At 54.6% G+C, this 22,517-nt stretch overlaps 3 protein-coding genes and 3 non-coding genes across 9 annotated transcripts; 2 read left to right on the forward strand and 4 right to left on the reverse strand.

The window, feature by feature from the left end:
- Positions 1–3,224: 3,224 nt before the first annotated feature.
- On the reverse strand, positions 3,225–5,862 carry tmem275a (transmembrane protein 275a). 2 transcript variants are annotated; one of them, XM_057057967.1, is made up of 2 exons: positions 5,511–5,862; positions 3,225–5,059 (listed from the first exon to the last, which is right to left on the reverse strand). In XM_057057967.1, exon 2 carries the CDS (start codon positions 4,931–4,933, stop codon positions 4,316–4,318), a length of 618 nt encoding a protein of 205 aa, XP_056913947.1. In that variant the 5' UTR covers positions 4,934–5,059; positions 5,511–5,862; the 3' UTR covers positions 3,225–4,315. The 2 variants fall into 2 exon arrangements, with proteins under 2 accessions (XP_056913947.1, XP_056913948.1); XM_057057968.1 differs by lacking the exon at positions 5,511–5,862 and adding an exon at positions 5,167–5,503.
- A 1,187-nt stretch (positions 5,863–7,049) lies between these two features.
- On the reverse strand, positions 7,050–11,061 carry kncn (kinocilin). Of its 3 annotated transcripts, none has more exons than XM_057057974.1 (5): positions 10,532–11,057; positions 8,141–8,209; positions 7,963–8,034; positions 7,532–7,625; positions 7,050–7,381 (listed from the first exon to the last, which is right to left on the reverse strand). In XM_057057974.1, the coding sequence occupies exons 1-5, from the start codon at positions 10,677–10,679 to the stop codon at positions 7,189–7,191; spliced, it is 576 nt and encodes a 191-aa protein (XP_056913954.1). In that variant the 5' UTR covers positions 10,680–11,057; the 3' UTR covers positions 7,050–7,188. The 3 variants fall into 3 exon arrangements, with proteins under 3 accessions (XP_056913954.1, XP_056913955.1, XP_056913956.1); XM_057057975.1 differs by having other exon boundaries at positions 7,148–7,368; positions 10,532–11,052; XM_057057976.1 differs by having other exon boundaries at positions 7,190–7,368; positions 7,532–7,617; positions 10,532–11,061.
- A 284-nt stretch (positions 11,062–11,345) lies between these two features.
- On the reverse strand, positions 11,346–11,417 carry trnag-ucc (transfer RNA glycine (anticodon UCC)). The gene has a single exon. It is a non-coding gene; the product is annotated as a tRNA-Gly (tRNA).
- Positions 11,418–11,620: 203 nt separating this feature from the next.
- Positions 11,621–11,692, forward strand: trnaw-cca (transfer RNA tryptophan (anticodon CCA)). Its single transcript has one exon. It is a non-coding gene; the product is annotated as a tRNA-Trp (tRNA).
- Positions 11,693–11,803: 111 nt separating this feature from the next.
- On the reverse strand, positions 11,804–11,875 carry trnap-agg (transfer RNA proline (anticodon AGG)). The gene has a single exon. It is a non-coding gene; the product is annotated as a tRNA-Pro (tRNA).
- Positions 11,876–12,208: 333 nt separating this feature from the next.
- On the forward strand, positions 12,209–22,259 carry gigyf2 (GRB10 interacting GYF protein 2). Its single transcript, XM_057057924.1, is given in 29 exon segments — positions 12,209–12,311; positions 14,037–14,093; positions 14,224–14,374; positions 14,485–14,580; positions 14,728–14,836; positions 14,978–15,083; positions 15,148–15,188; positions 15,268–15,303; positions 15,381–15,557; positions 15,621–15,832; positions 15,920–16,055; positions 16,137–16,175; positions 16,178–16,381; positions 16,465–16,634; positions 16,909–17,065; positions 17,148–17,314; positions 17,824–17,915; positions 17,992–18,120; positions 18,200–18,357; positions 18,423–18,523; positions 18,844–18,984; positions 19,123–19,287; positions 19,367–19,603; positions 19,723–19,845; positions 20,139–20,578; positions 20,653–20,801; positions 20,883–21,076; positions 21,282–21,420; positions 21,529–22,259. Coding segments are annotated over 28 exon segments (3,975 nt in total). The 5' UTR covers positions 12,209–12,311; positions 14,037–14,055; the 3' UTR covers positions 21,597–22,259.
- Positions 22,260–22,517: the final 258 nt, after the last annotated feature.

Here is a 22,517-nt window from a genome sequence, read left to right on the forward strand (position 1 = left end):
GCCCGGCAACTTAATGGCTGCTTTTGTTTCGGAGGGCCGCTGTGGGAACGCCATTAAAGTGGGAAGCATCGCTCTTTCATTTCTTTCTAAAGGAGTTCAGGAAGAGGCTTCCACTCGGACGGCGGATGGTAGCGAGTGCTGCCACCGGCTGCCCCCCCCCACGCTGCCGTGTGTGCTGATAGGCGCTGCCATGGTGAACTGAATCCCTGCCATGAAGCCCCGTGACGTGTGTGGGGGGGGGGCGGGTTTCCTCTCTTCCACAGGTGCTGCATCCAGGGCGTCAGAAGTGTCTCAGGAGTCTCCTGGAGGTCGTCCTGGAGGTCGTTCTGCTTCCTGTACATGAGGACAGAGCTGTTCATACAGGACAGGAGGACACGTGGGACACGGCCCAGGTCGGCCCCCCCCCCGGCCCCACGTAAACGTGCCGTTTGTGAGTTCAGCTGCTCCCCGCTCAGGTGGGACCGGTCTGAAACTCACAATAAACGTTGCCTGAGATGCGGAGCAGCAAACCAGTCTGAGGCGGTCTGCTCCGGACCGGCGGTGCGTTCACTGGCACCGCGTTCCTGTGAAAAACGGGGGCCTCTGCTGGAACCGAGCGGTACCACATGTTGTTTATCAAGCCTTTGCACCCCAGAACGCCCCACGTGACCCCGCTTATCCTCTCAGCCTCCTCGGGGGCGTATTGATGCTGCACACCTTTAGAACGGACCTCACCTGGACACGATCACGGCTCTATTTCTTTTGACGCTATCGCTGCAGCTCGTTTAAAAGCACAGATCATTTGGGCTCAGCAGGTAAATATTTGTGTCTCTTATCAGTTCACCTCTCTGTGTTTGGAGCCGTATTGATCTGCTGGGTTAAAGGCTGCAGAGCTGTGTACGGAACACATCAAAGATAGCTGTCCAAGCCGGGACGGACTAAACTGGGACGCGGTAGCCAAACATTAATGAAGGGACGTTGACCACGCTGCTGTCCAGATATAGCAAAGGTCTGACCTCCCACCCACATAGCGCACGTAGACCTGCTGGCTTCTCTCTTCATTATTCCTGGAACGCCGCTGGGAGCTCCGCTCCGTATGTTTCCTTCTCCCAGGACCCGCATATAGGCTGAAAAGTAAGATTACGCAACAGCCCGGCCGCTTGAATAAGCTAGCATTTAGCCGGCGTGAATGGGGCAGCGAGGGGCTATTGTCAGCCGCCATTGGTATGCAGATCTGGGGCATCCCATCAGCCCCCCAGGGGTCCCCGTCCAGATCTGCTCCATCCTGATCTGAGGGCAGAGACGCAGTCAAATGGCCCAGAGGACCCAGATGCACCCAAACATCCCTGTCAACAACTGTGACCTCATCACGTGTACAAAGGTACTGGTGGGGGGGGGGAACCCCGGCAACCCCAGGGGGGGGAGGAATGAGGCAACAGCAGATACCTCACTCAGCACCCTCACTCATCCTACAGCCTCGGTCTCCGTGCAGGGTTCAGTGAGACGGGGGGGTTCTGCAGGGGTTCTGACAGCACACGGCTCCGGTCCCCTCTGGTCCAACACGAGGCTTCTCCTCCGCCCAGAACCTCCTCCCAGAACATCCTTGGAAGCGGAGCGAACTGGGTTGTGGGGTTACGTAACCGCGTCCTCTCTCATCCATCCTCAGCAGCTCGTCTTCCCCTAATCTCTTCAGCTTGATTACACCCCCCCCCCCCCCCCCCACTGAGAACATTGTAACGCACAAATGCATCCACACAGGAACAGAGCGACAGGATCCAGTTCAGAGTGGATGGGATGTTTGGGATTTTAGGTGTGTGTGTGTGTGTGTTCATTGTGTGTGTGTGTGTGTGTGTGTGTGTTGGGGGGGGTTGTACAGTTTTCTTGAATTACAGATTAAATGTGATTTTGCAATCAGATGGCAACAAACAGGTTCTAATCTCAGATTCACCCACAGCTGCTGCTTGTTTACGCCACATCTGCCCCCCCCCCAACACCCCTCCCCCCCCAACACCCCTCCCCCCCACCCCCGACACATTTACATGAAAGAAAGATGAACAATATCAAACGCCTGGTGTTGAACTTTATCTTTATCTTTATGAAGAGAATGAGTGGAAGAGTTGTCAGGACCCAGAGAGGAGCGCTGGTAGAGACCAGCGGGCCCAACTGCACGTGCGACCCTTGACCTCCCGCCCTGACCTTTGCTCAGCATGAACATGTAGGTGTTGACTCCTGGGTTTAGCTGAGCCAGCCTGGTGCCATCCATAAGCAACCTTTACAGCCTCCACCTGGATAAACATTTAACAGTTTTATGGCCTCCTCGTCCCCTGCAGACGGTACAGGAAGTGCTCCCGTTTGATGGTGACCTCGTGGGGGGGAAGGGGGGGGGTTGCTCCTCAGCATTTCTCACGTGTTCCATAAACTTCTGCAAGCCTGCCCGTCCCACACATGCCAGGGATCCGCGAATATTCCCACCTGCTCGGAACAGTGAAAAGCTTCACGGCACCATCTGCTCGGCCTGATCCGAACGCTCTGATACATTCGTATGCTGCTCTGATGGCAGGAAAAGGGATTAGAACCAAGCTTGTTTGGGGAACCCTCCCCCCTAAAAGGATAGAGCGTGGATGAGTTTGTCATGCCTGAGCTGTCTCAGAAAGTAGGGCAACACATGCACTCCCCCGAGCGTCCTCAGCATCGCCCTGTCACAGCGATGCGTTCAGGATTGGCACGTTTGTGCTCGCTGGTGCTTTGGTGCTTCCTGTATTCCTTTAAAGCTTAAAGGTTCGTCTTTAAAGGTTCCTGCTGCCTCCATCACATGCAGCATCCATGTTACCCACACTCTCACGGGTTCTCCGTTACCCAACACAGACCAAAAGAGCCGCGTTGTGATCTGCTGACACCTACTGACAGAATTTAAAACACAGCTTATGTAACGTTGTCGGTACTGATAAATGTGGCTCTGGCGCCCCCCCAGCGGCGCCGGCCCGCGGTGCACGTAAGCCTGATACCAAGTAGGAAAAGTTGTGTTAATTAATCATCTTCCAGTGTGTTCATGGAGTTTAGGAAAGTAACTATTGTGTCTCCGCTTGTGCTTATTTTACTAGTTGTATTTCAGCAAATATACAAGGAAATCTGTGCTTGTTTTGTTCAAAAACCAAGCTGTTATTTGAGGACGTGCACTGTTCAGATCAATGATTCCATAATTACAACACTATAATTCTGACGAGGAATAAGAGCTGAGGTCATCGTAGTCAAAGCAAGAAAATCCAATTTATTCCTTCAGGATCACATTTTACATTTTGACACCACTTTTTATTGATTTCACCGGATGAGGACACACGCGGACGACTGACAGCATCATGCAGACATCTACAACCGTGCACGTCCTCCTCTGCTGGAAGAGGCTTTTATTGGTGCCAGAATTTACACTTACAAAAGAAAAATAAACGCCAGGAACACGTGCTCATCTTAACGGCGTCCGGACTCGGGTGCAACACGACGAACACGTCACAACACGTTGGGGCCATGCGTTGGAAACTTCTGGACATTTCAGGACCATCGAATCGTTTGTTCATCAGAACGTGGACCTGGATGCACTGTACACCCACAACAGGAGAAGCTTCAATAACCTGACAGTAAACATCTGCTCAGCCCTCGCTAGTTTAATCCTGATATCTCAGTCTAAGGCAACAGACAGGGAACTGGGTCCAAAAGTGCCGTGGGAGGATCACAGTGATGGGGACAGATCGCTGCTTCTTGGCTTGTCTGAATACGAGCATCACGAAGACGTGATTGAGTCCATCCTGGGGACGCAAATGTCCCGTTTCCTCTGGATCCTGGATCCACCGTGGGGAGATCACTACATTTGATTTGTTTTATAACGTCTCATAACCTCAGAGAGCCGAGCGCCTGTTCAGGACCCGGGGACCCGGGGACCCGGGGACCCGGTCAGCGCTGACAACACAACACAAAATGCCAAATGTCACCACAAACGTACCCGTGTGACCTTTTCACATCTAAACTTCCGTCCTCGAGGCGCCGGCCCTCCTCACAGGGGCCCCGTGTGATGGGCGCTGACAGCTGAGGCTTCCGGAGAAGCAGGCAAAGGTTCAGGAACCCTCTTCCTGATGCCCCCCAAGAGCCAAATCCTGGAGGGAAACAGCACGCCAGAGGCCGGCGAGGGACCCCCCCGTCCTTAGGATGTCGCTGGGTGTGCGTGCTAGGCTGACGTAACGTAGGAAAGTGAAAGAGACACCAAGAGACACAGGTCACAGCTGGGACTGGGGGCGGGGGCGGGGGCGGGGGGGGGGGGGGGTTACAGCAGTCTGGCGCCCTGATGCTAGGTGACCCGCTCTTCACGTGGCAGGTCCAGCCTCACCTCCCCCCCGGACGCTGCCGTGGCCGAGTAGAGGGCGGAGACAGAAGGAGTGCCGTTGGAGTCCATCATGGTAAAGAGCTGGCAGGAGCCTGGGGGGGGCCCAGCTGGGGCCTCCTTCTCTGGGCTGGAGACCTGCGAGGAGCTGGGGGAGGACGCGGGGCTGAGCTGCACGGCCGTGGTGTCCTGAAGCGTGTGCTCGCTCGTCTCGATCTCGAAGGTGGCCCCGCCGGCCAGCCCGCCGCGCTCCATCAGCCCCGCCCCCCTGCCGCCCGCCTTCGACCTGTGCGAGCTGTGTGGGGGGGGCAGGCGGCTGCACACGCAACAGGCCCCGAAAAAGCAGAAGGCCAGCAGCAGTAGGATGGGTCCGATGATGATGGGGGGGTTGGCGGAAGGCACGAGCGTGCTGAAGGCGAAGGCCCCCACCAGGGTGATGTTGAGTCCCGCCAACATGATGCAGAGGCCACAGGCGCAGCAGAGCGCCGGGGAGGGCAGCCCGGGGGGGCGCGCCTTCCTCCTCGTGCTCGTCTGGGGCTCCTTCTTAGGCTGGGGGGGGCCCACGTTCCTGTCGCTGATCACCATGTCGCACCTCCGGGCTCCAAGTCTTCTACTGTGTCAGGCCGACGGCGTTACCATGGCAACCTTCAAACACACATCTGTGCCTGTAACTGAGGGCCGATGGCAGCTGTGAGGTCCCGGCGACGGCCTCTGAGATCAAACGCAAGAGACGGAAAATAAGACAAGAGAAGAAGAAAATGAAGCTGGTTTGCAGTCAAACTGCAATAGTGATGCGACTCCCCCAGCCGGAGATACACCTGTGGTTCACCTGTACCTCACTGGACATCAAAGAGTTGGTAGAGGTGCTAAAAACGGTGAAAAGACTCAGCTGGAACACAGAAAAATCTAATGTAAAACCACTTGTTTAAATTACAGAGTTACGTAATCCAGCATCTTTCATCTTTAATATACACGATTAAAAAGATTAATAATGGAAATCTGTAATGACGTCACGTCTGCGTCGTTGTGCCAACTAGGCCAGTTGGGAAAAGGTGACTGGATTCCCGCTGCGCTCCAGGATCTTCCAGGATCACCAGCGGGGGGGGTCGCAGCTGAAGCCCGGACATGTGCGCTCATCTCCTGCAAAGAAATCACGTCTCACCGCTCATGTGGATGGAGCCGCTGGAGGCTTCTCCTCCGAATGTTCCACAGCCTCTGACAGTCTGGTGAAGGACGCGCGGCGGGGGTGTTCTCCGGCCCTGGGGGCACAAGTCATGACAGCCAGGGAGCGCAAGAAGGACCGAGCTGGGGGGCTTAGATCCGGGGGAAGGGAGCGCATCGCCGAGGCGGGGTCGCATTTCCTCCGAGCGCGGACGCTCCCCGACAGGTCGACCCGCGACGGAAGCGCAGAGGCGGCTGAAATATGGGAGGCATCGTCTCCCCCCGCCCCCCGTATGTGACGGTGCCAGCGCGTGTTTGATCTGGCGCGCACACGCACGTCCCCCCTCTGTAGACCACCCCGCTGATCCTCTATGTGCGTGTGTGTATGTGCGCGCGCATGATCTCCTGCGTCCAGCTGAACATCAGCCTGGAGCTCCGCGGAACTAGAACGTCCAAAGCAGCCGTGCGGAGCTCAGCGCCCCCCAGTGGCTGGATTCAGATGAACGGCTCTGCCCCATGGAGACAGGTCGGTTCATCCTGCAACCTGAACCTGGTCCTGACCCGACCAACCCTCTCCAACGTTAGGCTTCATCGAGAACTTTAGATTTTATAACTCCAACACGTCAGCGTAGAGCTGGAGGAGGCTCCTCAGGGGGCGCAGCCACGTGGATGATACGGTACCGGAACCAGGTCAGGAATGATCGGATCCGAACGGTGACCTGCAGGTGACCCGGACACTCCGGAGAGGATCAGATGCTTTTGAGCTGATTTTGACTGGTTGTCAGGCTGGAGGAGCTAAACTACGGGTACCTGAACGCACCACGGCTCAGGCATTAAAGGCAGCAACAACCATCTGAGAGGGTCTCAGTAATGACTGGTGATACTAACGATGCCCAGAGCAGCCGTCTGACCGTGACACAGGTGACGCTCAGACGGCTGCTCTGGGCATCACCTGCGTCACGCAGGTGAATCATTCAGCCTCGCCGCCGGTTGCTTTTGGAGTTCTTTATTAATCAGGGCCTCATTCTTCACCACAGAGCGGCCCTGAATACCAGCCTGTTATGTTTCACTGCAGGTGCACGTGTGTTTATGTGTGTGCACGTTATTTTCCTCCTCATCAGTGGAAACAGGAACCTGCACTGAATAATGAACGAGTGGCTCAGGAATGATCTCAGGAATTAGCTGATCATTGGAGTCAGCTGATCATTGGAGTCAGCTGATCTTTGGAGTCAGCTGATCTTTGGAGTCAGCTGATCATTGGAGTCAGCTGATCATTGGAGTCAGCTGATCTTTGGAGTCAACTGATCATTGGAGTTAGCTGATCATTGGAATTAGCTGATCATTGGAATTAGCTGATCTTTGGAGTTAGCTGATCATTGGCGTTAGCTGATCATTGGAGTCAGCTGATCATTGGAGTCAGCTGATCTTTGGAATTAGCTGATCTTTGGAGTCAGCTGATCTTTGGAATTAGCTGATCTTTGGAGTCAGCTGATCATTGGAATTAGCTGATCATTGGAATTAGCTGATAATTGGAATTAGCTGATCATTGGAGTCAGCTGATCATTGGAGTCAGCTGATCATTGGAGTCAGCTGATCATTGGAATTAGCTGATCATTGGAATTAGCTGATAATTGGAGTCAGCTGATCTTTGGAATTAGCTGATCATTGGAGTCAGCTGGTCATTTGAGGTGTTTTAGAGTCTCTTGAAGAGTATAAAGGGTCGTCGATGGGAGCGTCCTTTGACCTTGGTGCTCGCCGCTGAAGCTGATCTGGGGCTGCTGGTTCAGGGCAGGTCTTGATCCGAAGGAGGCTGTTTCAGTTTGCGTAGAGATAAGACGTCTGGCAGGTCTGAAGATGTCCTGCAACACACCACTGTCTTCTGTTAATGCTCATCCACAGGGATTTCCTGTGCATGAGCTCCCACTCACAGTTTCACCCAATTCAACAGCCATTCCTCCAGCTTTGACCTTCACAGCAACACTTGAGCCACACAAAACCTCAGAATTGCTGTAGTTCTAATACCCCTCATCTGGGTTGGTGGCAGCCATCGGTCCTCCTTCGATGAACGTTCCCATCCTGCTCTTTGAACGCTCCAGGTTTAGTTGACTCTGCGTTCCTGCCGAGAAGCAGAGCTAATAAAGAGGTGTGCAGCATTCCGTTAATGAGGACAGGGAACAGTAACGAAGGGAAAATTCACACCGGAGGGCTTCAGCGTCAACAGAGATGCAATTAGCCTAGCCTAATGCTAGCAAGCATTATATCATAGTCAGCTCTGTTACCATTTCTATGCTAAAATGCTGGATAAACGCCGTCCAAGCTGCACCTCTCACTGGCGTGAACCCCTGGCTCAGAGGTCTGGCTGCTCTTTGATTAGTTATCTGCAGGCAGCAGACGAGCTGCCCATGAAACAGCAAACAGTTGTTCAACCTGTTCAAACAGACTCGCTGGCTCACCGTCCGCTCTGAGGGTCTCTGCAGGCCGATCCGGGGCAGCGCTGGCTGCTGCAGGGTGCACCCGGAAGTTCCCTGGGAAATATTCACGTTTATCACGGCGCCGCAGCGTGTGATTAAACACTCCAAACCGTGTTTGCCTTGGAAATTATGTTTGAATTAAGCAGTGAAAGAAACTCACCGAAGCCTGGAAGGACGTGGTTGATATTCAGCCAGGCTTTTATGAAAGGGTAGATGGAAATGAGCAGCCCTGGAAAACACATGCAAATGAATGTTGTGCCATCAGAGCAGGCTGGGGTCTCGTTATGAAGAGGATCCAAAGGTCGTTACTGCGCAGGAGGGGGAATCCAGTGGGTTTAATCTACCAGCACTCAGATACACAAACTACCAGGGAGAAACAGCAAACTTCAACTAGAAAAGGCTCCTTTTTCCAGGTCAAACATAAAAGACTCGGAGCGCTGTCTGAACCGGGGTGTGTGTGAGCCGGATCAGTGGCGCTCTGCTCCGGTCCAGCAGGTATTGATCCCTCACAAGCTGCCGGGCCGCTCCTGCAGCGGTGAACGAACCTGCCAGAGACATTCTGCTCTTCCTCATAGTCAACCTGTGAGGCCTCGAAGCAGGTAGGACCCCCCCGACCCACGGCGGAGCCATCGATCTTTGGAATTAGCTGATCATTGGAGTCAGCTGATCTTTGGAGTTAGCTGATCATTAGAATTAGCTGATCATTGGAATCAGCTGATCATTAGAATTAGCTGATCTTTGGAGTTAGCTGATCATTAGAATTAGCTGATCATTGGAATCAGCTGATCATTAGAATTAGCTGATCATTGGAGTCAGCTGATCTTTGGAGTTAGCTGATCATTAGAGTCAGCTGATCTTTGGAGTTAGCTGATCATTGGAGTCAGCTGATCTTTGGAGTTAGCTGATCATTGGAGTCAGCTGATCTTTGGAGTTAGCTGATCATTAGAATTAGCTGATCATTGGAGTCAGCTGATCTTTGGAGTCAGCTGATCATTGGAGTCAGCTGATCATTGGAGTCTGCTGATCATTGGAGTCAGCTGATCTTTGGAGTTAGCTGATCATTGGAGTCAGCTGATCATTGGAGTCAGCTGATCTTTGGAGTTAGCTGATCATTGGAGTCAGCTGATCTTTGGAGTCAGCTGATCTTTGGAGTCAGCTGATCTTTGGAGTCAGCTGATCATTGGAGTCAGCTGATCTTTGGAGTTAGCTGATCATTGGAGTCAGCTGATCTTTGGAGTCAGTTGATCATTGGAGTCAGCTGATCTTTGGAGTCAGCTGATCTTGGAGTCAGCTGATCTTTGGAGTTAGCTGATCATTGGAGTCAGCTGATCATTAGGATTAGCTGATCATTGGAGTCAGCTGATCATTAGAATTAGCTGATCATTGGAGTCAGCTGATCTTTGGAGTTAGCTGATCATTGGAGTCAGCTGATCATTGAGTTAGCTGATCATTGGAGTCAGCTGATCATTAGAATTAGCTGATCATTGAGTCAGCTGATCTTTGGAGTTAGCTGATCATTGGAGTCAGCTGATCATTAGAGTTAGCTGATCATTGGAGTCAGCTGATCATTAGAATTAGCTGATCATTGGAGTCAGCTGATCATTAGAATTCGCTTATCATTGGAGTCAGCTGATCATTAGAATTGGCTGATCATTGGAGTCAGCTGATCTTTGAGTTAGCTGATCATTGGAGTCAGCTGATCATTGGAGTCAGCTGATCATTGGAGTCAGCTGATCATTGGAGTCAGCTGATCATTGGAGTCAGCTGATCTTTGGAGTTAGCTGATCATTGGAGTCAGCTGAGCATTGGAGTCAGCTGATCATTAGAATTGGCTGATCATTGGAGTCAGCTGATCATTAGAATTGGCTGATCATTGGAGTCAGCTGATCATTAGAATTAGCTGATCATTGAGTCAGCTGATCATTAGAATTAACTGATCATTGGAGTTAGCTGATCATTAGAGTCAGCTGATCTTTGGAGTCAGCTGATCATTGGAGTCAGCTGATCATTAGAGTCAGCTGATCTTTGGAGTCAGCTGATCATTGGAGTCAGCTGATCTTTAGAGTCAGCTGATCATTGGAGTCAGCTGATCTTTGGAGTTAGCTGATCATTGGAGTCAGCTGATCTTTGGAGTCAGCTGATCATTAGAGTCAGCTGATCATTGAGTCAGCTGATCTTTGGAGTTAGCTGATCATTGGAGTCAGCTGATCTTTGGAGTCAGCTGATCATTGGAGTCAGCTGACCTTTAGAGTTAGCTGATCATTGGAGTCAGCTGATCATTGGAGTCAGCTGATTATTGGAGTCAGCTGATCTTTGGAGTTAGCTGATTATTGGAGTCAGCTTATCATTAGAATTAGCTGATCATTGGACGTCGGTGGAGGGGGGCATTCACCTCCGAGAGCCGAGGCTCGTCAGCGAGATGTCCTCGTTAACAATGCAAGTGGCCGTGCTGCTCGTCTGATGAACAGCTCAGCCTGGCGGCGCTCGTCTCCACCCTCGTTGTTGGGGGGTCAGGACAATATTCAACAAGAATCAATCAAGGCGTACTCACCCAGCCCTCCTGCCCCCAGGAAGATGCCCCCGACAGCATCCGCATCACACTCCCTGGACACACCGATGATAATGCAGCCTGCCACGATGCCGAGCAGGGCCGAGCCCACCCGGAGGCCGTGGTACTCCCCAACACTCACGGGGGTCATTGAGCCAGCGGATCGACGCTTGTGCTCGTCACTCTCCAACACAGGAGCACTTTCTCTGGCAGAGCCCCCACTTCTGTCCTCCCCTGCTCACGCTCGCGCTGTCTCATGCATTTTTAAATGACGGTTTCAGGTAACGATTAGAAGACTTGTGGTCCCGCAAATCTGATTTCCAGTCATGTGTCAAGTATCAAACGTGAAACGTGCATTAGTCACCGCTCAAATGAACTTTTTAGGTACATATAATAAACTGTACATTTCACACAATGACTACAGAACAAAGGGTGGAGGGTGGATTAAAAGGCAGGGACAGAGACAGTTGGACAGGGACTTGGGATTTGTCTGTAAGCTGGAAGGAAATGTGTAATGAAGGTTGACAGAGTTCTCTACGGTGGGGGCTCCAGGCCATCTATAAAGGCCTGCAGTTGCCATAGGAATAGCATATCCATGGCAACAGAGCGGAAAAGAGCGGAAGCAGAATAAGCACCGGTAAAGAGGATATCAGGTTATTGGGTTAGGGACAAACCGCCAGACATTTGCTCTCTGGTAGGTAAACTTAGAGCTTCTCAAGGATCACAGACACTTTATGACAAACACCAAAATGCTCTCTGAGGTTTCCCACAAACATAGAAAAGGACATTTTGGGGTTAAAAAAAATAAAAGGATTTCTGCGTTGGCCGGGAATCGAACCCGGGTCAACTGCTTGGAAGGCAGCTATGCTAACCACTATACCACCAACGCTTCGGATGGAGCACCGTTCATTATTTGAAAATATGTAATTAGACGATGTGGGGGCGCAAGGGGAGGGTTGTCTAATTAGCACTGGTATCATTAGTAGCAGTAATTAAATAGTTGGACGCCACAAACAGAGCCCGTAGCTGCGGCTCTGCATATCACAATATGTAGGGTTTATCTTGTATCCATGGCAATATGGGTCGCCAACAGACCTCGTGGCGCAACGGTAGCGCGTCTGACTCCAGATCAGAAGGTTGCGTGTTCAAATCACGTCGGGGTCAGTCTGATACTTTTGTTGCACATTAGGAGAATCTGCAAGAACAAAGTTGGTGTGGGTGGTGAACGTTTTAGGGCGTCTGAGGTCTTTAACTCACCAGGGTTAAAGAAAATAAGGGCTCGTCCGGGATTTGAACCCGGGACCTCTCGCACCCTAAGCGAGAATCATACCCCTAGACCAACGAGCCTAACGGCGGCGAAACCGGTCATAACGTGACAGCTCATTCCGAGTTCTGAGTTCTGAGTTGCTTTAAAGATGACAAATATTATTGTATTTTATTTTCGGATGCATGAGAACGGTCCACGCAACCATGAACGACGTTTAAAAAACTGCGTCGTGGTCGTGCGGGCGACCTAAAGCAGCTTCAACACGTCGCCGAAAAGGGCGACTTTGTGTCGCATCCGGGGTCTCGCCGCGGTCACGTGACTCTCACTCGGCCATCTTGTGGAAGACGGAGAGAGAGAGCGAGAGAGAGAGACAGTGTAGGAGAGAGAGAGAGCGGAGAGAGAGAGACAGTGTAGGAGAGAGAGAGAGCTGAGAGAGAGACAGTGTAGGAGAGAGAGAGAGCTGAGAGAAAGCCACATAACTCGCATACAAATCTTGTGCTGTCAGAACAAGCTGAGGTAAGACAGCAAAAGTTCAGTACACTAGCAGGGATAAAGTTGTGCGTTTGGGTGACCTGGCTTGTCAGAAAGCCTTTTCCCGGAGAAGTGGGGTGCCTGTGACTGTTAGTAAACCACCATGTCGACTTGGCCTCGGAGCACCGAGCTCCGGTGCCGCTCCGTGCGCGTCCCGGACGCGTGAAGTGCGGGGTCGTTTGACAAGGAAATGTTGTTGTGGCTCCTGGCTGCTCGGAGGCCGCGTGTTGCTAGTTAGCCTACCTGTTAGCTTCCTGGCTGAAGGTGTTAGCGATTGTTGTGAGAGACCCGTGTTAGATGAGTAATACATCGTACTTACCAGCTACCATCGGGCTGTAAAATAACGTTATTACACATGTCGCCACGTACTCATTACATTCGCGACGTAGAAACACTGCTAGCCAGCTACCAGACCAGCTAGCATGATCGCCATTAGCTGTCGTACCACCAGGTTGGCGAATAGACACCTATGCTGTCTTTTAACAGGTTAACTTTTGGAGCTGCTGTTTCCTCTCGGAATCATCTTCTAAACACTAGGAAGCATCATGGTTTATGTGGGAAATGAGCGTTTAATGACAGTCGTTTATGTAGATTGTCCACCTAATCAGTCGGGCTAGCTTGCTACGATAACTGACGTAGCATTAACCCATTTGGATTTGCTCCCAACCGCTCCAGGATAACGTGTCGTTAAGATTCTCCCTCCGATGAGAAGCGTGCTTAATGTTGCCCAACTAGATGCGCTGTTGTCATTATTATGGGCTTTGGTAGTTTAGGTTGACTGGCTCCACGTTCTCATCAGGCCAACTAACCGATTACCGAGTGTTAAAAGTCTGGTCTGTCATCTTTGGCCAACTTCAACTGCCCCCCACCCCACCCCAAGAGCCCTCTGTCAGGGGTTCCCCGGGTTGTCTTTCTAACGAGTTTGCACCCCAAAGGTTAGTTTGGTGAAAGCTGTCAGCTGTGTGACCGAGGGCTGCTGATGGTCACCTGTGCCCGCACCACGTGGTCCCCCTGCTCCCATATGGCCTCGCTGCACCGCCGCGCTCCCCCCAGCAAAACGCTTCTCCTGCTGAAGGGCTGTTGGAGGCAGTGGTTAGCTAAGGTGCAGCCCCCTCACACGGGTTAATTACAGGTGTCTGACACAGACAGCCGCCTCCCAAAATAGATGGTAATTGAACACTGTTGTCTGCCAGGGGGATGGGATGGATCCTGGGGGGGGAGAAAGACCCGCAAGTGACCAAACACGCTGACGTCTCGGCTTGGTGAGAGGAGCAAAGTTGGGAGGGAATTTGGTTAAACAGAATAGAAGCTTGGCCTCAACCGTTGGGAAACTGCTGCGGAATGTTTTGGGAATTCCCAGTTGTTCAGTTTTGGTCGGAGACTCGGGAGCGTCTCATTGTGGTGAAACGTGCGTCTGTACGTGCGTGTGCGACACCCGGGTGTGCTGGCAGAGCAGCGTGGTCCTGGCCAGAGGTGCCCGGTGGGGGGGGCTGGTTAGCTGTTAGCATCAGAACCCTGGGAGCGCTGCTCACCTGAGTCCCGAGGTGGGGGCGTGCGCCTGAGTCCCGAGGTGGGGGCGTGCACGCCTGAGTCCCGAGGTGGGGGCGTGCACGCCTGAGTCCCGAGGTGGGGGCGTGCGCGCCTGTGCTCGGGTCATTTGTGTTCACGCTGTAACATGTTAACGAGTGTTTTCTCTCTCTTCATTTGTAGAAAATCAACACAAAAAAAAATGGCCGAAACCCAGACACTCAATTTTGGACCAGAATGGTAAATAAGCCGCCAGTTGTGGTTTTGTGTGACCTTTAGGCTGCGTGTGGAGGCATGCCGCTCCCTGACCGACCTTTAGTGCCCCCCCCCCCACGTACTGCTGCTTTTACAGCCCATTGTCTCTCCGCAGGCTCCGTGCCCTGTCCGGCGGCGGCGGCGGCGGCGGGAGCGGCTGTGCCGTTGCCTCCCCACCTCTTTCACCCGTGTTGCCAAAGTATAAACTTGCAGACTATCGCTACGGAAGAGAAGAAATGTTAGCACTTTATGTAAAGGATAACAAGGTTTGTGAGGCAGCAGCGTTCCCGATAACGACGCTGCGGCGCTTTTATCTCCCTCATGAGAAACATCAAAGCCTTGTAACACAACCACAAGATCCACGTTGTCTCCTCAGATCCCCACAGACCTGCAGGACAAGGAGTTCCTGCCCATCCTGCAAGAGGAGCCGCTGCCGCCTCTGGCGCTCGTGTCTTTCACAGAGGAGGAACAGGTGGGACGCCCTGGTCCTGGGGGGGCGCCCTGGTCCTGGGGGGACGCCCTGGTCCTGGGGGGACGCCCTGGTCCTGGGGGGGCTCAGGCTCAGATGGGACTGACGGAACCAGCACAGTTGACGTTCTTTGTCCCCTTTTATCTGCAGAGAAACTTCTCCATGTCTGTAAACAGTGCGGCGGTGCTCCGGCTGACGGGGCGAGGGAGCGGGCCGATAGTGGGGGCGTCCAGAGGCCGAAGTACCTCAAGAGGTCGCGGTAAGAGCCGGGACGGGGGACCTTCATTTTGGTTCAGTTGGCCTGAATAAGAGTGAACAATTTAGTCCTTGTTTTGGCCCATTTGGCCCAGAACCTGGTTGTCGGGCCACTGACCCCTGTGTCCCCCTTTGTTGCCTCCAGGCCGGGGGCGAGGAGACGGCGGGTTTTACCAAAGAAGCTTTGATGATGTGGAGGGTTTTGGTCGTGGAGGCAGAGAGATGCACCGTTCCCAGAGCTGGGAAGAAAGGTTGACCGCCACGTGCACGTGCACCGTGCAGTTACGCTTTGACCTCACGTGTGTTTTCCCTCAGGGGCGACAGAAGGTTCGAGAAGCCCGGGCGGAAGGACCCAGGTGGGTGTCAGGTTGTAGTTGTTGGCATGATCGGTGCACGACGTGCACGTTGACTTATCAGCTTCTGCCCTGTGTGCAGCCGAGGCGGCGCCGGGACATTTCCAGATGAACCACGGTAAGATCGGCTGCCGCACGCTTACTGGCCCCGGCCCCGGCCCCGCCCCCGCCGCCGCTCACACGTCCTCTTTGCAGTCCGCAGCACCTACGAGGACGGAGGGGCGGTCCTGCCGAGGAAGCACGACTTTGCGCGCACGGGGAGCGAGAACTGGCGCTCTACCCGCGATGATCAGAACGGCGAGGACGACGAGGGGGGGTGGCGCTTGGCAGGGTCCCGTCGGGACGGCGAGCGCTGGTGTCCTCCCAGCCCAGGTGAAGCCGAGGCAGCACGCCGGTAAATCCCCACGGCAGCCGTTAACGTATGGAATGTTCCAGATGGGCCGCGGTCGGCCGGGTGGAGGGAGGTCCCGGATCAGCGCCGCCGCTTCCCCTTCGATGCCCGAGAAGACGAGCGCGGCTACAGGAGGCCGCGGTCGGGCAGCGGCAGCCTGGAGGACGAGCGGGACAGCCTGCCGGAGTGGTGCCTGGAGGACGCCGAGGAGGAGGCGGGCACCTTCGACTCCTCGGGGGCTTTTCTCTCCCTCAAGGTGAGCCCCCCCCACCACTGAAGCGCGAGAGGGTGTGCACGTTTGTGTCTCTGAGCACGTGTTGAGTTGTGGCTGGTGTCCACTCAGAAGGCCCCCAAGGAGCCCATTCTTGAGGAGGCGGAGCTGGAGTTCAGGCCGTTAGAGGAGTGTGAGGAGGGCCTGGAGGACGAGGAGCGCCCGGAGACCAAAGAAGCTGAAGCCCAGAGAGAAGCTGTCCACAAAGGTCTGGCCGCTCGGGTCCACCCCATCATCTGGGCGCCGTGTCTCACGTTCATGGACACTCAAGTCTTCCTCTTTGTCTCAGAGGGGCCAGGAGTGTCAGACGCAGCCTCGCCCGTCGTCCCCCCCCCGTCTCGGAGTCCCAGGGTCCAGCTCAGCCCCTGTCCCAGAGCCAGGGTTTGAGACCAGAAGAGTCGGAGAGGCCTGCTGAGCAACGGTGCCCCCTGGAGGTGCCCCCAGAGCCCTGCAGCGCTCCCCTGCACGCCCCCATGGCCAGCGCCCTCCTGGAGTCCCTCCCCATGGCCCACGTTCCTACGCCTCATGCTGCAGGTGGGACCTGTGGTTCAGGTGGGACCTTCCACTCTTTGATGTCTTTGATGCCTCCTCACGTCTGCTGTTCTGTTACGGTGCAGCTTCAGCGGCGCCACCTTCAGGCCAACTTCAGCCCCCAAAGCCTGGGGAGATCCCTGCTGCCCTCCCCAAGCCCTTGTCCTTCTCAGCAGGCGTGCGGGCCCCTATCAGCAGGCCCGGCCCGGCAGCGCAGGACCCCGACGAGGACGAGGGGCTGAAACATTTAGAGCAGGTACGTTGCTGTGGCTTTAGCTCCTTCTCCAGAGCTCCAGACCGACACCTGTGGAGACTAGAACTGTTAGAACGTTCCCCTATTTATGTTTCCATCAGCCCGGGAGCTAAATACTTAGTTAAATATAAAGTTACTCCTGCACATAATTAGCTGTTGTGGGAATAAAACCACTTTAGGGGATTGATGCAGGTGTTTATCAAGCACGTTAAATAGCTTTGAGGTCGTTTGGCTTTAAGGGGATTATGGATAATCTGTTTTTCAAACTGTTACCCAGGAGGCGGAGAAGATGGTGGCGTACCTGCAGGACGGGGGGGTGGACGATGACAGAGTCACCGCGAAGACTGCGGAGAAGCCCAAGCCTGCCGGGCTCCCGCTGACCCACGAGGCTGCGCTCAAGTGGTTTTACAAAGACCCACAAGGGGAGATCCAGGGTGAGGCTCGTTCCAGGGTTCTATGGGACCCACGCAGGCGTTCATCCCACTCAACCTCTCCCCCACTCTGGGGCTCCTGCAGGTCCCTTCAGTAACCAGGAGATGACCGAGTGGTTCCAGGCGGGTTACTTCACAGTGTCTCTGCTGGTCAAAAGAGGATGTGATGAAGTTTTTCAGCCGCTTGGAGAGATTATGAAGATCTGGGGGCGAGTTCCGTTCGCTCCGGGCCCTGCACCGCCCCCACTGCAGGTGTGTGTTCCTGACAAACAGCCCAGTTTATTGCATCAGGTGTAGCTGGCAGAGCTGGCCTGAGGAGGGCAGCAAAGTCCACTCTTTCCTCCTGCCTCCAGTATCGTCTCAAAAGCTTCGTCCTCACTTCACTCATGGCTTTGAATCTTTCTCCGGCTGGTTTCTAATCATGTGACTGAGCTCCCTTTGAAGATTGATCCGGAGGAGCTGTTTCGGGCCTTTTGATTGAATGATGTAGTTTTATAAATGAGTGAGACCACAAACATGAGAGATGAAGGATAACCTTAAAGTAGCCTTAAACCTTTGCTGCCACCCTGTGGATAACAGTGGTATTGCGTCTTCTCAGACATTTGTTGCTGCTGCATATGTCAAAGGTCTTTTTATGTTGCTAGGCGATGGCTTCTTTGATGTTACTGCTGAGATATTCTGATCGTCCCAGTGACATTGGTGCCTCGTACGCAGCGGACGGGGTCTTGAGTGGTAACTCCTTGTCTTTTGGTTGGTGAAAGGGGGACGGTGACCAAGAGCGACTGAAGAGGCAGCAACTTACTGCTCTCAACCTGTACCAACTGCAGCAGCTCCAATACCAATACCTCCTCAGGTACCCCTGATAAAGGATCCCGTCCTCACCCGGGTGGCTCCTTCCTGTCCTGTAATCCTCCGTTGTGACCCTGTAGGCAGCAGTATGCGCAGGCTCTGGCCCAGCAGAAAGCGGCAGCGCTCAGCTCGGCTCCTCTCCAGCAGCAGCAGCAGCACCAGCAGCAGATCAGCCTGATTCTGCAGCAGTACCAGGCTCTGAAGCTAAGGTCGGCCACCTCCCGCCCAACCACGCCTCTTCAGAATGGCCTCTACAGATGTGTGACAATGTTTTCATGCTTTCTTCAGAGCCTCTGACAGCCTCCTACCTCCTGTTACCCGCTCCCTCTCTGTGCCCGATTCTGGTTCTGTGTGGGAAATGCAGAACTCTTCATCTCAGGCGTCCTGCACACCAAGCCTCCAGCAAGCGGCTCCATGTAGTGAGTTCCACCCTGGAAGTCTTTTACGTGAGTTTTTGGCTGTAAATCAAACGCTGCAGTGGTGTTGCAACATCCTCTGTTGTGGTCAGCAGCCTGGGATGGCGGCAGCGTCTGGGACCTGCCCATAGACTCCGTGGCCCAGGCGCCAACCATCGAGCAGATGCAGCAGTATGAGAAGGCAAAGACGGCCAAGGTACATGGCACACTCTCCTTTGGTTTCACTGTTGCGCAATAGTGGCCGACACAAGGTCGAAATGGTCGGTTACCGCGGTCGGTCGTGACCCGGTTTTAAGCCGTCATATTTATACCGATGCTGTTGAACCAGTAACTGGACCCTGCTGGCACAGGCAGCACATAAATCTGCATCCTCGTTACAGTTTAACGTGTTCCTGGTTAAATAAAAACAGTTTTTCGTTCAATAAAGATTCCAGTGCTGGAAAACCGTCCAAAGTTAAATGTAGTAATTTAACCAGGTGAGGAAATTCCTTTAAAGTGTAATAACTGCTCCGACAGTTGGAGCTGGAGAGGCGAGAAGCAGACATGAGAGCGAAACGGGAGGAAGAGGAGCGGAAAAGGCTGGAGGAGGCCCTCAGAGCTCGGCAGGAGGAGGAACGGAAGCGATTAGAAGAGGAGGAAGTGGCGCGGCAGAAGCAGGTGAGAAATGTGGTGAGGCCGATGTGACGGCGGTCACAGTCGTGCTCCTTCCGCTCGGCAGTTTCTTCATTATTGCTTCCTTTCGTCAAATCTGCTCGGTCTGATTTTGCATCAACATCCGCTTCTTGTAAATCTCAGGAGGAAGCGTTACGGCGGCAGCGCGAGCACGAAGAGGCCCAGCGCAGGAAGAGGGAGGAGGAGGAGCGACTGGCACAAGAGGAGGCCCTGCGGAGGTTAGAGGAGAGGCGGAAGGAAGAGGAGGAGAAAGAGAGGAAAAAACGAGAAGAATTCCTGCGCAAACAGGTGCTCGAGCTCGTCTCAAGTTCTGCCTTCTTTTGGCCTCCTGGGCCCACGTTCACGCCAGCGCTGCGTCCCTCCTCAGGAGGAAGAGCGCAGGAAGCAGGAGGAGCTGGAGGTGTTACGCAGGCGAGAGGAGGAGAAGCGAGCAGAAGAGGAGGCGGCGGCGGCTCAGCAGCAGCAGCAGGAGGAGGAGCAGAAGAGGAGAGAGCAGGAGGCCCACAGGCTGCAGGAGCTGCAGAGGCAGCGGCTGCAGCACCAGGAGGCCCTGAGGAGGCTCCAGCAGCAGCAGCAGCAGCAGCAGCAGCTGGCTCAGATGAAGGTAGGACCACTCACCTCAGCCACCACGGCCGGCCCGCTCACGGCCGGCCCGCTCACGGCCGGCCCGCTCACGGCCGGCCCGCTCACGGCCGGCCCACTAACAGCAGCACCTTCTTACAGCTTCCATCCTCCTCCAAATGGGGCCAGCAGTCAGTCAGCACCGTCAATCAGAACCAGAACACGCTCTCGCTGGCTGAGATCCAGAAACTGGAGGAAGAGAGGGAACGGCAAGCCAGGGAGGAGGTAAGGAAGCAGTGCCCACAGAACCGCCTCAGAACCTCTCAGAACCGCAGAAATAGCTCATCTCAAGCCCGACGCCTAATCAGGGCTCCCTAAAACGAGCTGTCGCCCCCCGTGTCACACTGAGGTGGATCTCCTACACCACTAAATGTGGCCTTAATGTTGCCCGGTTCTGAGACCCAACACAACCCTCAGTGCGGGGGGGTGAGACAGGGCTGAGGGTGTGCTCGGTACTCTGCATGTGGGGTGTCCTCCCCCACCGTGCAGCCCAGCTGAAGCGTGTCCCGTCCCCACAGAGCCGGCGCCAGCAGCTGGAGCTGCTGAAGCTGCAGCAGCAGCAGGCACTGCAACAGGCCCAGCAGCCTCAGGCCAAGCCCTCTGGCTGGGGGGGCGTGGCCAAACAACCCGCCGTCACCAAGTCGCTGGTGGAGATTCAGCGGGAGGAAGCTCAGCAGATGAAGCAGAGGAAGGAGCCGCAGCCCCAGCACGCCGCGGTGACTCCGCCCAGAAGTGTAGGCGCCCGGCCGGTCCAGACCCCCCTCAGCACCTCGGTGTGGGGCTCCATCAGCACCAGCCTCTCCACCAACTGGGCCTCGGACTCCAGCAGCGTCTGGGGCGACCCCCACAACGCTAACATTGGCTTCTGGGACGACGCGGTCAAGGAGGCGGTCCAGCCGCCCCCCCAGCCCAGGAAAGGCAGCACGCAGAAGAACAGCAAAGGCAACGCCGGCCTCAGGTACTTCCCAGCCTCTCACACGCTCCAGCAGGAGTAGAAGTGGTGCTCAGGTGCTTGTGTCTCACCTGTCCCAGCGCTCTGAGTGGGCGGGCCAACAAGAAGGCAGAAGAAGAGGAGAAGCTGCTGAGGTTGTTCCAGGGGGTGTCCAAGAGCCAGCAGGACACCTTCATGCAGTGGTGTGAGCAAACGCTGCACACCCTCAACACGGCCAACAACCTGGACGGTAAGCCTGACCTTATTATGGGGTGTTGCTGGGGGGTTTCTGGACACCACACTCACCCCCCCTCCCCCGCTGCTCCGCCAGTTCCAACGTTTGCATCCTTCCTGAAAGAAGTGGACTCCCCGTACGAGGTCCACGACTACGTCAGGGCCTATCTGGGGGACACTCCTGAGGCCAAGGACTTTGCCAAGCAGTTCATCGACCGTCGTGCCAAACAGAACACTAACCAACACAAGCCGGCGCCGGCCCCCCCGCCCCAGCCTCTGAGGCAGCAGCAGGTGAGCGTCCGAACCCACCGGGCCGGGCCGGGCCCAGCTCCAGGCTCCGCCCAGCTCCAGGCTCAGGCCCAGCTCCAGCTCCGGCCCAGCTCCAGGCTCCGGCCCAGCTCCAGGCTCGGGCCCAGCTCCAGGCTCAGGCCCTCGGGGCCCCTGCAGTTGTGACGTGTCTCTGAGCTGTTCACCATCGTCCCTCTTCTGCCGGCAGGATTCTGTCTGGGGTGGGACAGGCTCATCGCCTGTGTACCAGGGGAACCACACAGGTGTGCAGCAGCGCTTTGAGACGGTCACTTCGGGCAAGAAGAAGAAGAAGCAGAAGATGGTGCGCGCTGACCCCAGCCTTCTAGGTGAGAGCCAAGCCCAGCCTCCTGCCGTCACAGGCTCCTCCCCCCTCACCTGCAGCCGCCTTTGTTCTGTATCTCACACCTGATTTTGGCTCTTCTCTGATTTCTCAGGTTTTTCTGTGAACGCCTCGTCCGAGAGATTAAATATGGGAGAGATTGAGACTGTGGAGGATTTTTAAGGGACCACAGTCCAACACTGACTCATTTGAACAGCAGCTGCGTTACCTGACCCTCCACGGGCCCCTTGACCTCCCCCATAACTAGGGACGTGTCCCTCATCATGACCTGGAACCTCTGAAGCGGGGGTGCGCTTCCCTTCTGCTTCTGCCCCTCTAATCTGACGGAAACAATCAAGAGAAGCGTCTGAATCAGGACAGGACCACGGGGGGAGCCCCCCCCCCCAGGGGCACCCCCCCCCCCCGAAGAGGCTGCTGTCCCCTCAAACCACAGATGTCAAAATATGGCTTTGATTGTATGGAATTTTCTTTTACGTGTGGATGTTCTGTGGGGTTTGTTGGGTACTGAAGGGTTCGAGACATTACATCCATTTTTGTTCTATTTATTGAAAAGGACCCCCCCACATCACTGCCCCCTCCCCCCTGCTGGGTGTTCAAGGATGAGGTCAGCCAAGTTGGATTCATGCCCACTTATGTCCTGTTTTAAGGACATGTTCAGACGTTTGGAGTAGTTATCTATTTCTTGTAAAATACTAGGCTGTTTAAAGGAAACCTCCGGTTCTGCATCTGTATTATAATATATGAAGATGATCTGCTGTCATACTTTTTTATTGCAGTATGAGATAATAAATCAAAGTGTGGCCTGTTCACACTGGTGTCTAAACACGTGGAAGTCGTCTGACTCTGCTCCGCCCGACAGAAAATAGTCCGGAATATTGGGAATACTACGACGATCCCAGCTGACCTGGAATCTTCTGGAATGTTCAGACTTCCCTAAAAGGGGAAAATGTTCAAATTTGAACCAAAAGCAGACTTCTAAATGTGTCCGAGCCGTCTGAGGGCAGGTGTGTGTGTGTGTGTGTGGGGGGGGGGGGGGTCCTGCCCCCTGCCCCCCCAGACCAACGGCACGTCTCCTGGGTCGGC

This window comes from Takifugu flavidus, chromosome 15, assembly GCF_003711565.1.
Source record: "Takifugu flavidus isolate HTHZ2018 chromosome 15, ASM371156v2, whole genome shotgun sequence".
NCBI classification, from domain to species: Eukaryota; Metazoa; Chordata; class Actinopteri; order Tetraodontiformes; family Tetraodontidae; genus Takifugu; species Takifugu flavidus.

Excerpts from the sequence above, each read along its gene's own strand:
- kncn (XM_057057974.1), bottom strand. The coding sequence starts at position 10,679 with ATGACCCCCGTGAGTGTTGGGGAGTACCACGGCCTCCGGGTGGGCTCG. Across the intron at positions 8,210-10,531 it reads CCTGGGGGCAGGAGGGCTGG|GGCTGCTCATTTCCATCTAC; the intron begins GTGAGTACGCCT and ends TGTGTTTTCCAG. Across the intron at positions 7,382-7,531 it reads GCCACCAACCCAGATGAGGG|TGGTGTGTTGCAGGACATCT; the intron begins GTATTAGAACTA and ends AACAGAAGACAG.
- tmem275a (XM_057057967.1), bottom strand. The coding sequence starts at position 4,933 with ATGGTGATCAGCGACAGGAACGTGGGCCCCCCCCAGCCTAAGAAGGAG.